This window comes from Cottoperca gobio, chromosome 1 (assembly GCF_900634415.1).
Source record: "Cottoperca gobio chromosome 1, fCotGob3.1, whole genome shotgun sequence".
Taxonomy (NCBI): domain Eukaryota; kingdom Metazoa; phylum Chordata; class Actinopteri; order Perciformes; family Bovichtidae; genus Cottoperca; species Cottoperca gobio.
In genome coordinates, this window is record NC_041355.1 from 17152134 (window position 1) to 17167747 (window position 15614).

The 15614-nt window shown below is 41.8% G+C and overlaps 1 protein-coding gene across 1 annotated transcript; it reads left to right on the forward strand.

Moving 5' to 3' along the window:
• The first annotated feature begins 5729 nt into the window (after window positions 1–5729).
• metrnlb (meteorin like, glial cell differentiation regulator b) lies at window positions 5730–12216 on the forward strand. Its single transcript, XM_029435223.1, has 5 exons — window positions 5730–6071; window positions 7761–7944; window positions 8035–8260; window positions 10338–10397; window positions 11221–12216. Exons 1-5 carry the CDS (start codon window positions 5977–5979, stop codon window positions 11535–11537), a joined length of 882 nt encoding a protein of 293 aa, XP_029291083.1. The 5' UTR covers window positions 5730–5976; the 3' UTR covers window positions 11538–12216.
• The last annotated feature ends 3398 nt before the right edge of the window (window positions 12217–15614 follow it).

Consider the following 15614-nt stretch of genomic DNA (forward strand, 5'->3'; position numbering starts at 1 on the left):
ACAAAATCTCCCCTGCTGTTTCCTGGGTCGGTCTGCCTTACTGTAAATGTGGCCGCAGCAGTTTGTAGGGAGGCAGCAGTGGCAGTAAAAAAAACTGGGGGGGGGTCTTCAACTCTGCTAAAGTTATATTTTCACTACCTTTTTTTGTTATAGACTCACACAGAATCACTGTACCATATTAGAAGTTAGGCTTGAATTCATTGTGTTTGATAAATGCACTGATCCAGCGGCCTCTGCCACCCACAGTGCAGTGTTGGGGCTGAGAAAAATATCACATCCACTTAGCACTCAGTCTAGACCCTCTTCCCTCTCTGTGCACACAGACACTCAAACCAGAAGGTGTCTTCCTCAGAGATGGGGTTCTTTACTGTAGACCTGTAAGAAATTATTATGTCTTTAATGTTTCGTAATTCATTTATTGTTTTATCAATAAAAAGCTTTTTTTAGACAATAGTATAAAATGGTCATTACATTTTCCTAAAACCCAGGGTGACACTTTCAAATAGCTATTTTATCCTACCAACAGTCTAAAACCAAAAGATATTCCATTCACTGCCACAAACCACTAAGTCCATTCATCAATTAATTGATAAATCATTTGGCTCTAATTCTTTCATTCAAATTTTTTAACACATATTTGTATCAATCTGTCATTTAAAAAATGTGTGTTTCTTTTGGTTTTCACTTTTTATCAAAAGCTAGCAAGCAATGTATCCTCATGATATCTTACGAAAAGTTGTTGTGTTATTTTTGTTGGGTTTTCCTACAAATGTCCAGCAACACAGGCGATCAGTGCGTCTGTGCAAGTTCCTGCAGTACAGAACTTGTTTAGGCAACACGACTTCTTGGTTGGGTTTAGGAAAAGATTGGGGTTTGGGTTAAAATAACTACGGAAAGGGAGTTACTTAAGTACGGAAGTCACGGGTTAGGGTTATGTTGCTCTTTATATTACACCTATACCAGTCCTGTCTCGTGGGTTGTGCACAAATTAGTGCATTACTTGTAGTAGGTACGTATAAGCATGGACAGTGTATGAGAATATGTCTTTCAGTTGGTCGGACCACCACTTTGTTACAGACAGAAATATCTCAACAACTATTTGATGGATTGGCAGGAAATTGTATATAAGCATGCATGTTCCCCAGACGATGAATCCTAATGACTTTAGTGATCCTCTGGTAAACTCTTACCAACCTGGCTCACAGTTTAGTGCAGACAGTACTGGTTCCCAATGGATGAATTTTAGTAACATTGGTGATCCCCTGACTTTTCCTCTAGTGCCATTATTATGCCCACATTTTAATTTGTTATTTATTTTATGACCCAATACCTGCTGAACTACAGACAGTCCCATCAGCCTCAGCTGTACTGTGCTTAGTGTTTAAGAGCAAATGTTAGCATGCTAACAAACTAAATAAGATGGTGAACATGATCAACATTACATTGTCATTATGAGCATGTTAGCATGCTCAGGTTAGCATTTAGCTCAAAGCACTGCTGTTTTTTTATTGGACACACTGAATATATTTATTACCTCAGCTCATCAATGAAACCGCGGGCTTGACAGTTCTTCAAAGATTCAAAGGTTATGCAGTCATTGAGCTACATGTAAAAGGTGCTTTCTACAAATGTCCTCTAAATGGACGCCACATATTTCAAAATGTTACGAACTAAAATGATTTGTTTAAGTAAGACCACACTCTGTAAATACATCCTGTCTTCTTTACCCACTCTGCCCTCATGATAAAGCACTTGGTAGATGATCACAGCGAGCTCTAATGGAGAATCTATGAAAGAAACTCAGATCGAGAGTAAACAGAGCTTTGCTCAGTGTTTACACTCCGTCTCTCTGCAGACATCAGACCTGATAACACACACACACAATGAATGACCCTGACCCTGGTGCCTGCTTGCCCTCGCTGGTCAAATAAACCTGCATGTGTGTGGACAAAATGCACACACACATATGCACTTACACAGCTGCATGTCCTCCAGCAGTGCAGCTGATAAGAGATAAGAGTCGGGTGTGTTTGGGTGAAGAGAGCTTACAGGGGTCGGACACTGAAGGCTTTTCTTTTCACCTGGACGCACATTCCTTTGTTTCAACATCTCTCTTTATAGCAGTAAGATGTGTGTGTGGTGTGTGAGGGTCACTGAAAAGGAGAGACCGTGTTTTAACCATTAAGTCACTGGCCCATTCTACGCTGCCGTACAAAACCAAAGTGCTTTACATATTGTGTCAAAATTTAGTTAAGAGCAGAGTCTTGCCTCTCAGCATCTGTTTTAACAAAAATGATTATGCCATAGAAATGTAAACTTTTTGTTAAAACAACATATACATTTCAAAGAGAAACAAAACTATGGACAGCTTAAGCAGGAGAGCTAACCCTATATCAAGCGAAAGCTAGCTAGTGAAATTTAGCCTTTGTTAAAGCTAGCTAAATTTACTTAAAGGGACAGTTCACCCCAAAATCAAAAATACATATTTTTCCTGTTACCTGTAGAGCTATTAATCAGTCTAAATTGTTTTGGTGTGAGTTGCAGAGTGTTGGAGATATCTGCCGTAGAGATGTCCGCCTTCTCTTGAATATAATGGAACTTGATGGCACTCGGCTTGTGGAGCTCTAAGCGGCAAAAAACTAATTTGAAAAACTCAACAGCAAAAATCACGACCCGGTTCCTCAAGGTAATCCACAGACCTTGTTGTGAGCGGTTTTATGTCCGAACTATTTTCTTTCTACCGAACAACCTTACCTTACACCCGACAACCCTCCTAAACCAACTAACATTACAGCTCAGCGGAGGAGGTCGGCATTAATGTTTAAATCTTGTGCTGTCACAAGCCTGAGTAGATGCACGCTTCCTTCTGCCGGGTCAAGATTTCTGGAAAGCGACATTGCTGTTGAGTTTTTTGTTTTTTTTATGAGCACCATCAGCCGAGCCATCTAGTGCCATTATATTTGAGAGAAGCCAGACATGTCTACAGCCGATATCTCTAAAACTCAGCAACTCACAATAAAAAAAAAAAAAAAATGATTGATTAATAGCACTACAGGAAAAATATGTATTTTTGATTTTGGTTTTGGATATTTGATATTATTTTTCTCTATCTGGAATTTAAAAATATCTATTTCTATTAACCAACATTGGTAATTCAGTCTGTTATCATATAACTAAATAAAGAAGAAGCTAAATCAAATTGTGATGCTTTCAATTGTAGATGAATCTATTATTTATTTCAATGTACTATACTGATTCTAAGTAGACAGATAGTTTAAATAGAAAAGAAAGCTCACAGAGCGCTTTTTTTTCCCCCTAAAGGCCATCCAAAAACAGACGGCATTGTTTTAGGTCTAATGTCGGTTCTATTGTAGGTTTAAAATGAAGGCGTTACAATCTTTCTGCTATACGCTATACGCCGGTCAATCTGAAAACTGAACCATTTTCCCAGTTTATCTGCTTCTGTCGTTACTGCTCTCTTCTTTGTAGGACAGTATGAAGTTGTCAGAGATGCGAGCTGAATGTTTTGTCCCCTTTTTCAACAATTACTGTTTAGCTGTCACCTAGAGCAATGCACTCAACCTCCCAACACATCCAGTGGATCTGTTCAGTTGGCCCGCGTTGGTAAATAAAGATGTTAAAAACAAGAGAGGAGTGTGCTGTGCATGAGTAATGAGGAAAGAAAGGTCATGAAGATTGTAATCAGAGATAGAGGAATGTGTGTGTGGCTCCTTGAGGAAGCAGTGTGTGGACAGACGAAGCGTTCCTCCTGTCAGGCAGCTTGAGAGGAGCCAGGTGACGGCAGGGGGGTAAGGGGAGCAGGGTCAGAGGCTCTGTTGCTCTGTAAATACTTCACATGGTGAAGGAGCACATGAGGTCAAACAGCACATCAGCAGCTCAGACTTCCTCTGCTGCGGTGACAGGATTAGACTCAGCTCAGACTCCCTCTGCAGCCTCCAGAGCTTTGGGCTCCAGTCGTGAAATTGTATGTTTTTAAAATCCAGTGACTTCAGGGAAATGTGTTTGATGGTACAGTGATACAGTTGTGTTGTGATTTATGCAAAGACAGAGAGGAAGTGTAGAAAATCCCCACCCTGTCAGCACACTTTAGCTACTAAAGTTGTCTTTCAGTCCCATTTTTATTAGTATTTGAGTGGCACACACATGAATCAGGTCATATTTTTAATAGCAGTACAGTAATGTACCCTGGATGTATTTCTGTAGGTTTAAGTTCTCAAAAAGCTCATGTCACCTCATTCGGCGATAGATAGTGACTTAAAAGTCATTTGTTACAATGAAAATCTAATATATATATATATATATATATATATATATATATATGTATATGTATATGTATATATGATTACTTTAAACATTATCATTTTGGGTACCACTTTCTAAAAAGTCAACTTTTATTAGCTATTATTTAGTTTATAAGTAACTAATGGCTTCATAATGGGTAGGAAAATCATATGCTAATGCTTTATATATATGTTATAAGCCATTCATTAGAACTCATTTCAAATCTCTTTAGCTGTGTTGGGTTCCTCCTTTGTTTGGTAGTGATGCAGTTATAAATGTCCGTTATCCATTCATAAATGCCTAAGAAGTTGTAAATAGTTTTAAAGGTGGTCAAATGATCCAATACATCAAAGGGACTTTTTCCAACCTGGTAACCCAAATGTGGACCTCATTACTGGCCTATAGCTTATCTATTAAGCTTTTTAGTAAATTATTTACTGACCATGAATAAAGTCCCAGTTACAGGGGGGGGGTCGGTATTTCTCGAAATGCGTTACATCGCTCTGGCAGTGTGGGGGAATGTGACGAGTCAGTAACATACTTGCCGTTCCGCCTGTTTTCTCACGGGAAAACCGCCCGAGATCCAAACAGACGTTTAGAGCACATGTGCGACTTGTTGTTACGTCACTGCCTTTCTTTTTCTAAGGAGGTCGACTAGGTAAATATCATGATACAACAATATTATACAAGCATTACAATATGCTACACAAGATAAAGTCCAACTGAAATCCCACTGAAGATCGTGTAACATGGCAAATTAAATAAAACAATTAAAGTCTTCACAATGTTAAAGAGTCAGGCCCTGACTGCAGAGGTTTTGGTGAATGTTTGGGGGAGACATGATGCTGTTCCAGATCTGCATGCAGCTCTAACTTTCACTGCGATAATATGATCCATCTGTTTATAAAGCAACACACTCAGATTTCTACTGTTTCTCTCTGGCATCATAAGACCTGTAGGATTTATAAAGGAGCCGACATGCTGACTAGAATAGAAATTATCTAAGAAAGCTTGGCAACTAGATGTGGACTTGGCTAAAAGGAATACAACTAAAAAGTTATGAAAGCTATTATGTTTCTTTTTACGGGCTTTTACTGGTTTGTTTTTACTTGAATGGGAATTTTATTTTTGCATTTGATGAAGTTTATTTTATTGTTTATTTGTTTGCGTTCACTCATAACCGGTGTCGCGAGCTCTGGTAAATGTTCTGCATCAAGTAGTAGGTCCAAACCGTCCAATTTAATTTGTGCGAAAGTTTGGTGTTATTTTTTCATGAGTGCTCGAGGGCTTTCTCTACACACATCTTTCAGGGGGGGGGGGGGGGGGGGAGTGGTTTGCAGCGAGCGTTCGCGTGTCAGTCAAGCGGAGTCAGCAGCTGGCACGCGCTCTCGGTGACGTGAAGCGGAGCGCACAGAGCAAACGTTTTTTAAACTAGTCTGTTGTCCTGCTGCGCGCGCTCCCTAGGCTACTTCTTTTACAACCCTCTTGTCAACATGTATTTCTGTCACAAACGCAACCTCAGCCTCGGCTGAACCCGCCATGTAGTGTACGTGCTCGCGCTGAGCTCTGTTGGATATTCTTTTTTACGGGATCTTGCGGTTCGGGAGCAGGACAGCGCGAGGCTTGCTGCTCTGGTGTGCGGGATTCGGTGACCGCCGGGGCGGACAGGCCACCATGCTCCAGCCCTGGGCTGTGCACTGGATCGCGGCTGTGCTCCTGTGTCGGGCGGTGGCGCAGTACTCCAGCGACCAGTGTAGCTGGCGAGGAAGGTGAGGATGAAGCTGGACAAAGGATTTATGAGCATCTCAGTTTAGGAGAAGATATCTATTAGCTAGTTATGTACTTATGTTATTATAGGCAACAAAGAAAACACAAATAGCACCTAACTCAGTAATGTTATCAGAAAGTTATAAACTTTCTTAAAGAAGTCCATAAAAAATATATAATCCGTTTTGTTTTTATTCTTTAACTAACATGTAATTTGTTATACTTATACATCGATATTACATTCTGTAAATGCAGGGGAGTCATGAAAGGAACCTCAGTCATGTGTGAGAGGGAGTTTGTGTCTTTGAAGTGGCTTTGTTGTGCATTATTTGGGATTTTAGCAGGTTTCAAATAAGTAATTATACCCATGTATGTTTGATTAAGATTGAATCTGAGGAATCAGGAATCTTAAGTAAATACAGCTATAGATCGTGTGCATGTGACGTCACGCTTATTTCCCAATCCGTAAATCAGCCATGTTGGATGATATACACAACCAAGACTGCGCCCGTTCACGTGTGAGTTGCTGCAACACTTCGTAATCTAAGATTGAAAGAAAATGCTAATCGTGTGCGCAGTGTGTAATTGTGGTCATAACGCTACTCGTGACCCAGAGAAACGGTTCTTTAGATTTCCTAAAATCATCGTTTGCTCTTTTCTTCTGTGCATGTTTTTGTTTGGCTTATTCTTGAGACTACTTCACTTGCGAAAAGCAAAGCACCAATGGGAGAACATGCTTCGCTTAATCCAGCCATACAATCACAGTGTGAGAGGATAACATCGCCGCTCTTCTCACTCACAAACCACGGCTTGAGCGGTGTATCTCGAGCTCTTTGAGAGTGATTTACACGGGCATGGACGAGCACCCTGTCATCTTTCACTGGTTTGGTAAGAAGACTACCAACCCAGCCAGAAACAAAGACATTATAAGCATCCTAAGCTCTTGTATGCCTTCATTCGTGCGTTGGTTGCCCACGACGTTTGTAGCACAAGGTAGTTCACAATATCCGGATATTCAATCGGCGGTAATGAATCTAAATCCTCAATATAATCCGACGGCTTTAGCGTGTACGGGTCACGGCCGCAAATTTGGACTTTTTCTCTGAATCTTGCCTTTGCAGAGGACTCCAGAGAGTCACAATACTTTGAAGAAGTCAGAGTAGTTGTTGTTCGCTTTAGACGCCATTGTTGATTTGTTTCTCATCCAAAATGGCGTCGCACGCATATATCACACAGTTTTGTCACGTGTTTGCACACTACGCATATAGCGCATATGCATATGGCGCCTTTGATCACTTCTCCAAGTCCCCAAGTCATAAAATATGAAAGCTTGTGCTCCGCACTCTCTGTGTTGTAAAGTTTACCGGCCTCAAACTTCTTACGACTTAATAGCCCAATCAGTTCCTGGTGTTGAGGTAGCTTATGCACATCAGAGACAAGCCGCCACATCGGTCCAAAGTGAAAGATTTGTTGGCAGACAGCTGCACCAGAGTGGCTCCTAATGAATGTTGCAATATCATTAAACCCCATCCATGTGTTTCTTTATAGATTTGTGTTATGTGCTGGAGCATTTTAGGGCTTTATAATCCTGAATCCAAGTTTCCAACTTTTTGATTAATTTAGGCATTTGATCGCTGGAGAAGAGACATGCCTAGAAAATATGAAAATAAAATCTGTCTTCTCATCTGCAGTGGTTTGAGCCATGAGTCTCATCGCAGAGATGTGGAGCAGGTCTACCTACGCTGTTCTCAGGGCTCTCTGGAGTGGCTCTACCCCACAGGAGCCATCATTGTTAACCTGCGGCCAAACACAGAGCCCTCATCACGACACATGGCAGGTCTCCATGTGTGCATCAAACCCCACACTTACTCCCAGGTAGGAATATGACACCAGAATATTACCGTTGCAGTGTGATGTATCAGATGGATGGAGCTTACACGTGTGCTCCTGGCCCTCCATGTTCAGGGCTCTCATTTGTATCTGGAGAATAACGGGGATCTGACGATGCTGCTGGCAGAGCAGGAGCAGGCTCAGAGCACAGTGCACTGTTTCAGCCTGGCAGAGGGGGCTCTCTTTGTGGAGGCCGTCCCCCAGGAAGACATCAGCCGGAGGATCACAGCTTTCCAATACGAGCTGGTGCCCAGTCAGGGGCCCGGGGTACACATGTACCCGTACCTGCACCCTGGTTTAGGTAAGAGAATGCAAGAACTCATTCTTCAACATATATGTTTTCTTACATGTAGGATAAAGAAATGTACGTACATTTACTCAGGTATTGTACTTGTATGCAAACTATTTAAGATAGTTGTATTTCCGTTTTAAGCTACTTTATACTTCTGTACTTCCACTACATTTATCTGACAGCAGTTGTTAATTTTCAGATTAAGATTTTACATAGAAAAGATATGATCATTTTATTACATATGATGCACTTTTACAGATTAATCTACCCAACCGTATATTAAGTTCCTCTTTGACTACAACATGAAAGTACGGCTTACATATTAATGATCAATAACTAGTATGTACACGGAGAGTGCAGATCTCCGCCAAGGCTCCTCAGATGGTCCAATTTCAACCATAAATCTGACACTACATGAATGCAGCACAACCGCCCTATCTCGCATTGTTAACGAAAGTGAAACGTAACTGATTTGAATGGTTCTTTCTTGGCCCATGCCGCACCCTTCCTCTAAATTTCATGAAAACCGTGCCTGTAGTTTTTCCGTAATCCTGCTGACAGACAAACATAACCTCCTTGATGATGATCCAATGGTATATTAATATATCATTAATAGGGGTAAATTCTGGTAAAGAGTATTTAAACATTTTTTCCTAAAGAACATTTTGTTGCTAGAACTGAATGCAGGACTTTTACATTTAATGGAGTACTTTTATAGTGTAGTATTGTTACTTTTAAGTAAATGATTTTAAAACTTCATCCACCACTTCTTGAATGTTTGTGAACTTAAACAGCAACAATCAAATGTTCCCAAAACTGCTCTTGCTTGCTACTTTATTATCACTAGAAGAACTAAAAACATTGGAGAAAGGTTTAAACATTCACGTCAATAGATTAACTTTCTCAAATTAATTTCAGTTCTCTTAACGTTGTTTTTCAAACCGTCTGTTTTTGTGTCAATTAATTTAATCGCTGAAAGCGGTCTGTTAAACTCCTCGTACCTGACAAGGCCGTCTTTTCACTGACATAAAGTGAATGTGACAAAAGGCCCCTTTTCTTCATCTCACCTACATGCTGCTCCTCTCTGACACCCTCTCCTCCCCCACTTCCTCACTCCCACACTCCCTTGTCTCAGCCAGACTTATAAAAACAAGCAGGTCAATCAAAAGGTCACGCTAGGGTCAAACAAAAGGGTTAGGCAATCGTTTCTCAACTGTCGATCAAGAATAGACCTCAGCAACCGAAGAAGAAGGGGATTTTGGGTAGCCCACCCGTATGAGTAAAGCGGTCTGGTAGAGGGGAGGGGCGGTGGGTGGAGAGGAAGGCTGGACTGCTTTCCTAATGAGACAGAAGAAAGCCTGTCCATGCCTGTCTGTCTGTCTGTCTGTCTGTCTGTCTGTCTGTCTGTCTGTCTGTCTGTCTGTGTGTCTGTCTGTCTGTCTGTCTGTCCATGTCTGTCTGTCTGTCTGTCTGTCTGTCTGTCTGTCTGTCTGTCTGTGTGTCTGTCTGTCTGTCTGTCCATGTCTGTCTGTCTGTCTGTGTGTGTGTCTGTCTGTCTGTGTGTCTGTGTGTCTGTCTGTCTGTTTGTCTATGTGTCTGTGTGTCTGTCCATGTCTGTCTGTCTGTCTGTCCACGTCTGTCTGCCTGTCTGTCTGTCTGTGTGTCTGTCTGTCTGTCTGTCTGTGTGTCTGTCTGTGTGTCTGTCTGTCTGCCTGTCTGTCTGTCTGTGTGTCTGTCTGTCTGTCTGTCTGTCTGTCTGTCTGTCTGTCTACGCCTGTCTGTCTGTCTGTCTGTCTGTGTGTCTGGGCGTTTTATAGCTGACAGGGTCAAGGGGTAATTCTGTGATCACGTCTCTTCCCTCACCTGCTGGTCTCGTTCACATTCATAAACACTCTCTTGGTGTCTCTTTTGTCTCGTAAAGCCAATACAGAGAAAAAGAGAGAACAGGAAACAGACAAAGGGTGAAAGAACACACAGGATGATACAAAAGCTAATAAGTAATGAACTACATTTGTGAAAATAAAAACGTATGTCGTTTCTTATGTTAAGTATTTAATGTTTTCTTTTTTCATGTTTTCCATTATAGTCACCTGTAAACCCTGTTCAGATGAAGAAGTCCTAATGGCTGTGTGTAGCAGTGACTTTGGTAAATACACACACACACACACACACGCACACGCAAACATACATATTATAGGAATAGTTTGGAAGTTTTGGGAGATATGCTTAATCCCTTTTTTGCCGAAGAGTTAGACAAGAAGATAAATACGACTCTCATGTCTGTGCGGAAAATCTGAAGCTCCAGCTGCTGGTTAGCTTAGTTTAAAGACTGGAAATGGAATAACAGCCTGGCTCTGTCCAGGAAATAAAACCGGGTTACATGCAACTCTGACGCTCACTAATTAGCACAATATGTGTTGTTTGTTTAATCTGTACAAAAAACTAAGTGTATAAATGTAAACTTGCTGTTTGGAGTGGGTAATGTGTCAGACTATTTCTTATCCAGGACCAGTTGCAACCAGCAGAGACTTCAGAAAGTAACTTCAGTTTTTATGCTAAGCTAAGCTAACTGGGTCCAGCTACATATTTACCGTACAGACGAGAGAGTTGTAACTTCTCCTCAAACTCTCGACAAGAAAGCAAATGTACTGAACAGTGGCCATTAGAGTCAGATGGGATCTGAATGAGCTACGAGTTAGAAAGGCAGCAAACTGACTCAAATACACAACTGTATCAATCTGAAGTTGGCTAACCGTTAGCTACTGGTCATACCAGACCAAGTAAGTCTGTATCAGTAAAACCTTTACATACGTTGATATTTTTTATTGCTTATCCAAATTTTGATTTGTAAGAGGAAGATTGCGTTATGTCAGTTTTCAAAAGTTACATCGCCGTGCTCTAATACACACATTGATTGCTGCTATCTTTGAGTCATTGATTTAATCTCTCTCCTCTTCCTGTCTCTGTAGCTGGCAGTGGCATCTTTCGAGGTGTAGCGTCAGGTACTAACCACCACTCCCCTGTTGTGGTGTCTCTGAGTCGGCTGTTCCGCCAGAAGAGCAGGGTGTTTGCTTGGGGTGGAGCCAGGGGGCGGGGCTGGGCTGGACGTATCAATGTTCCCGCACAGTGCAGTGTGCATCCTGGAGGGGATGAGTACCTTTTCACTGGCTCCGTCCATTTTGGCAAAGCCTGGCTTGGCTGCGCACCTCGCTACAAAGACTTCCTGAAGCTGTACGTCAGAGCACAGAAAGCGGGAACAAACCCCTGTGAAATCGACACAGACTGAGAGATCTCTTCATGGTTCACGGTGAAACAGGGTGGAGCGCTTCACAGAAAAGTCAGTAAGGAAGACGCAAAAGCAACAGGACGAGATTTTGAAGATGGAGTGACATTAAGTTTGAGTCTGTCAGAGAGATACGCAGAGTAAGGGACACCCGGCGATCATTAAAGGCTTCGTCTGCAGGCTCTATTCACTGCTGTGCACATTATTGTTGCTTTGCAGCAGAAAAGACAGTTGGACAATTTGAACATTTTAGTAGCTGAGGAAACTAAAATGTCCCCATTTGACTGTATACTGTGTGTGTAAATATGTCTGTGCATGAGTGAGACAGCGAATGAATGATGAGCTTAAATTAATTTAGTGCCTAACTGGTTTATATCCTCGTCACGACGATACTGCTTGTGTGATCATTCTCGAAATGATTGTTTTGCTTTGTAAAAAGCTTTCTGTAGAGTTTAGGAGTCTTCTGACAGAAGTGTACAGTATGCAGCTCTGTGAGTCTTTATGTACTAAGTGTGCGTGTGCGTGTGTGTGTGTGTGTGTGTGTGTGTGTGTGTGTGTGTGTGTGTGTGTGTGTGTGTGTGTGTGCGTGTGTGTGTGTGTGTGCGTGTGTGTGTGTTTTGCTAATGAGTTCAGAGGGTCTATATATTTACAGAAAATAAAAAGCCATTGAAAGGTATAAACTGTATCCATCCATTTCCCCTTTTTGTGAGTGAGTCAGTATGTCCTTATTTAGAGACCCTGCATTATATTTTATTACACACCTGCACTTATATGTCTCAAACTGTATGGCACTCCAAGTGTGGTCGAGTGAAGTTAATTAAAACCACATGGCAAGTGAAGTTAATAGTAAGGCCAAAAAATAAAGGAGTAAAAGTTACCATTCTCTCTGCTGCAAACAAATAGATTGTATCCACCTAACTACCCCAAAAGAATCAACCATTATGAGTGTTCAGTGACCATTAGCTGAGCAGAGCAGCAGTGCGTCAGTGCTGGCGTAGCTTCCCCTGTGGAGCTTTGAGGAGCCACTGTTCTGGTTGGCATCCTCTCTGCCAGTGTGTGTGTGTGTGTGTGTGTGTGTGTGTGTGTGTGTGTGTGTATTCACAGCTGAGAGAAAGAATACATTATATTTTCTAACATAGCCAGCCAGGTCCAATTCAATAGCTAGTGCTGTTTTTCCTCCCTTGAGTTTCATGAAGAAGAAAGGACTCCTGTGGCCTGAATTATCATACAGGATTAAACTCCCAACATCCCTGTTCTTTTTTTCCATAGATGCATTTACAGCTGTCAAAAGGAAAACTGCTCGTATATGGATGGATGAATGTTTGAAACTATTAGAGGTGGAGGGCCAAAAGAAGAGCGGATGTGTGAATGACCTTAGAGGGGTGTATGTGCACCTCTCCCTCCGCCTGCTGTCAGCAGTTGTGTATGTGTGATGATTTCCCTCTTTCCTCAGGAAGAGCAAGAATGGATGGAATGTCTCCTCCCACACACACACAGACACACACACACCCATATGTGAGACAAACCATGTGTGCTGTACTACAGGGTAAAAGTAAGCATACAATAAACCTGACATGCATCATTTTCAGTATGATGCACGTGTGTGAAATTGCTGTTTTGTCTGAAGTCCACAGTAATATGTCCACTAGAGTACAGATTGAGATAAACACACACAACTAGAGACTATATTGCGATGGGATCACACCATCCGCAATGCCAATTTGGACCAGGGCCATAAAGTGTGGAGGGGGCGGTTGGGGTGGCAAGGGCCCCTTCCCCACTTCCCACCTCCCTACTTCCACAACCATCTTCAAGCTCAACCTTTATTTTGATCTCAACTACACAGCTGTTTTGTGACTCTACCTTATTACGCTGACAAAATCTGTTCACATAAATTGGCAAATTACTCAAATCCTCTCCTGTGGTAGTTCCTGCAACAGTCGGTGTCTCCAGGAGGACATTTTTCCATTATGACGCACATTATGGCATTAATACATGTAGAGGAAATCCCATAGATGTGTAAAGAGAACTGGATACAACGTTGGAGGCGGGACCCTATTCCTTCTCATGAAAGTTGCTCAGTGGCACATGAAGACAAAAAACAAAACTGTCCACTGATTTACAGACGTCTCTTTCCCAATGTAAGTCTATGGGAAAATATCTTTTTGTGCACTCAGGTGACGCCCCCGTACGTTGTAATTCCACGGTTTGGCCACTACTCAAATTGCTTGGCACTTTTCCTGGGGGCTTGGTCTGAGATCTGAATCCTGCACTTCCTATAACAATCCATGCCCAGTAAACACCCAACATTGTTCAAACTCCATGCCTCCAGTTTGTTGAAATTCTAGCTGTAGATGTAGTATTGAATTTTTTGAGGTAAAGTGCTTTTCTCTAATGTGAATAAAGATTACGCTGAATGAATAAGTGAGAAAGAGAATGCAGGAGAGGAAGATGTAGAGGGAGACATTAACACATAGCTTGAAGGTTTAAGACAGACCCTAAAGACGTGAGAGGGTCACCTATATATACACAGTCCCCTCTTCCTACATAGTAAGGGTTACGTGTGTGTGTGTGTGTGTGTGTGTGTGTGTGTGTGTGTGTGTGTGTGTGTGTGTGTGTGTGTTTGTCTTGGGTAGTCTGACAAGACCACAACACACGCGTCCTGCGTGCTGCCGACATGCAAACAGGCCACACGGCAGAAACCCAACCCACCTTAGCAACACCCAACACTTCTTGGCAACCCAACCTGGCAACCGCCCAGCTCGCCTTGGCATCCTCGCTAATTCGGGACACACTTATCCCTCCACACGGGGGTCTTAATGTTAACCTTTCAGTGTGAGTGTCCGTGAGATATGGAAACAGTCTGTGCTGCAGTATGCGAGAGGCACAGCTGAGCGGTCAGCTGGAGTCCAGGGAATGGCTGAGCTCAGGGAAAATACACGCATGCTTTCACCCACATATACCACCACTGGCATTTTATAATGTGCTGGACAGGGCGGGGTCGGTCGTTTTAAACGGTGACACAATATTTTAGATTGTAAGTATGTCTGGTTTCTACAGGGGGTCCGAAGTATGACATTTGATGAAGCTGAAGCATGAACATCAGGTCACTCGTCTCAGTGACCAATAGTGCTCTTCAAGTGTAAACATGGCGGAGCGAGAGAGGAATGATGTAAAAAGATAAAGATGTTGTTGGTGCTGCATGTGGAACAGGGAACAGAGGAAAGGTCGTTCGTTTTTTGTTCCTTTTTTAGACTGAACACAAGCATGACACACGCTGTTCCTGTTTGTTTACACTCTTGTTGGTTCCCTCGCATCTCTTTCCTCACGTGTCGTGAAGGACAGCGAGCTTTGACTGGTCGTCTAGTCTGTCATGTCTCTCGCCAAGTCACTGGAAGATTTTATGATCTTTAAATCGCCTAATCTGACACAGTGACCATCGTAATAGACACAAAATATGAAGCTGGCATTACAGTTTGTGGCTCTGGAGCTTTGTAAGCATAGAGGAAAAAACCCCGATGATGTCATCAGGGTTATCTCGGGTTGAGCTTGAAGACTACAAATCTGTTCGTGTTCTTTTCTTTTTATCCGTCTCTACACAAGAGACAAGTCACCTAACTTTAAGAAAGTGCATTTCCAAATCAGTTTCAGTTTCAGGTTAAATGAATTAAAACGTTAGTTAATTAAACTACAAAAACACTTCTTTTTTATGCATTTAAAATGAATTCTATAAAGAAAAACACTGGTTGTATAATCTATGTATTTATTACTTGATTTTGCGAATGATCCCTTAAATAAATCTTTCTTGAGTAGCGTTGTTGAGATGTAATGTTGGATGTTAGTAGTTGATTTCAGAAATGAAAGGTGTACAATGTCACACAAGGAGAACAACAATTACAAGTTGTTAATATTGAGTATGTTTTTCATGCAGCCTACTTACTGCTGTCTTTGGAAAAAGTCTTAGAAAAGCAGACTGTCGATTGAAGTTATATTTCCTTTTACGTTTATTCGAACCTGTATTCATTGATTACTACATTTTGAAAGACGATTTATTTTTTAATGAAAATATGGTCACCACTT

What these genes read in the sequence shown, in the direction of transcription:
- metrnlb (XM_029435223.1), top strand. Translation starts at nt 5,977, where the DNA reads ATGCTCCAGCCCTGGGCTGTGCACTGGATCGCGGCTGTGCTCCTGTGT. An exon ending in CAGTGTAGCTGGCGAGGAAG is followed by an intron (nt 6,072 to 7,760) that starts GTGAGGATGAAG and finishes TCTCATCTGCAG; the next exon opens with TGGTTTGAGCCATGAGTCTC. An exon ending in TGTGTGTAGCAGTGACTTTG is followed by an intron (nt 10,398 to 11,220) that starts GTAAATACACAC and finishes CTGTCTCTGTAG; the next exon opens with CTGGCAGTGGCATCTTTCGA.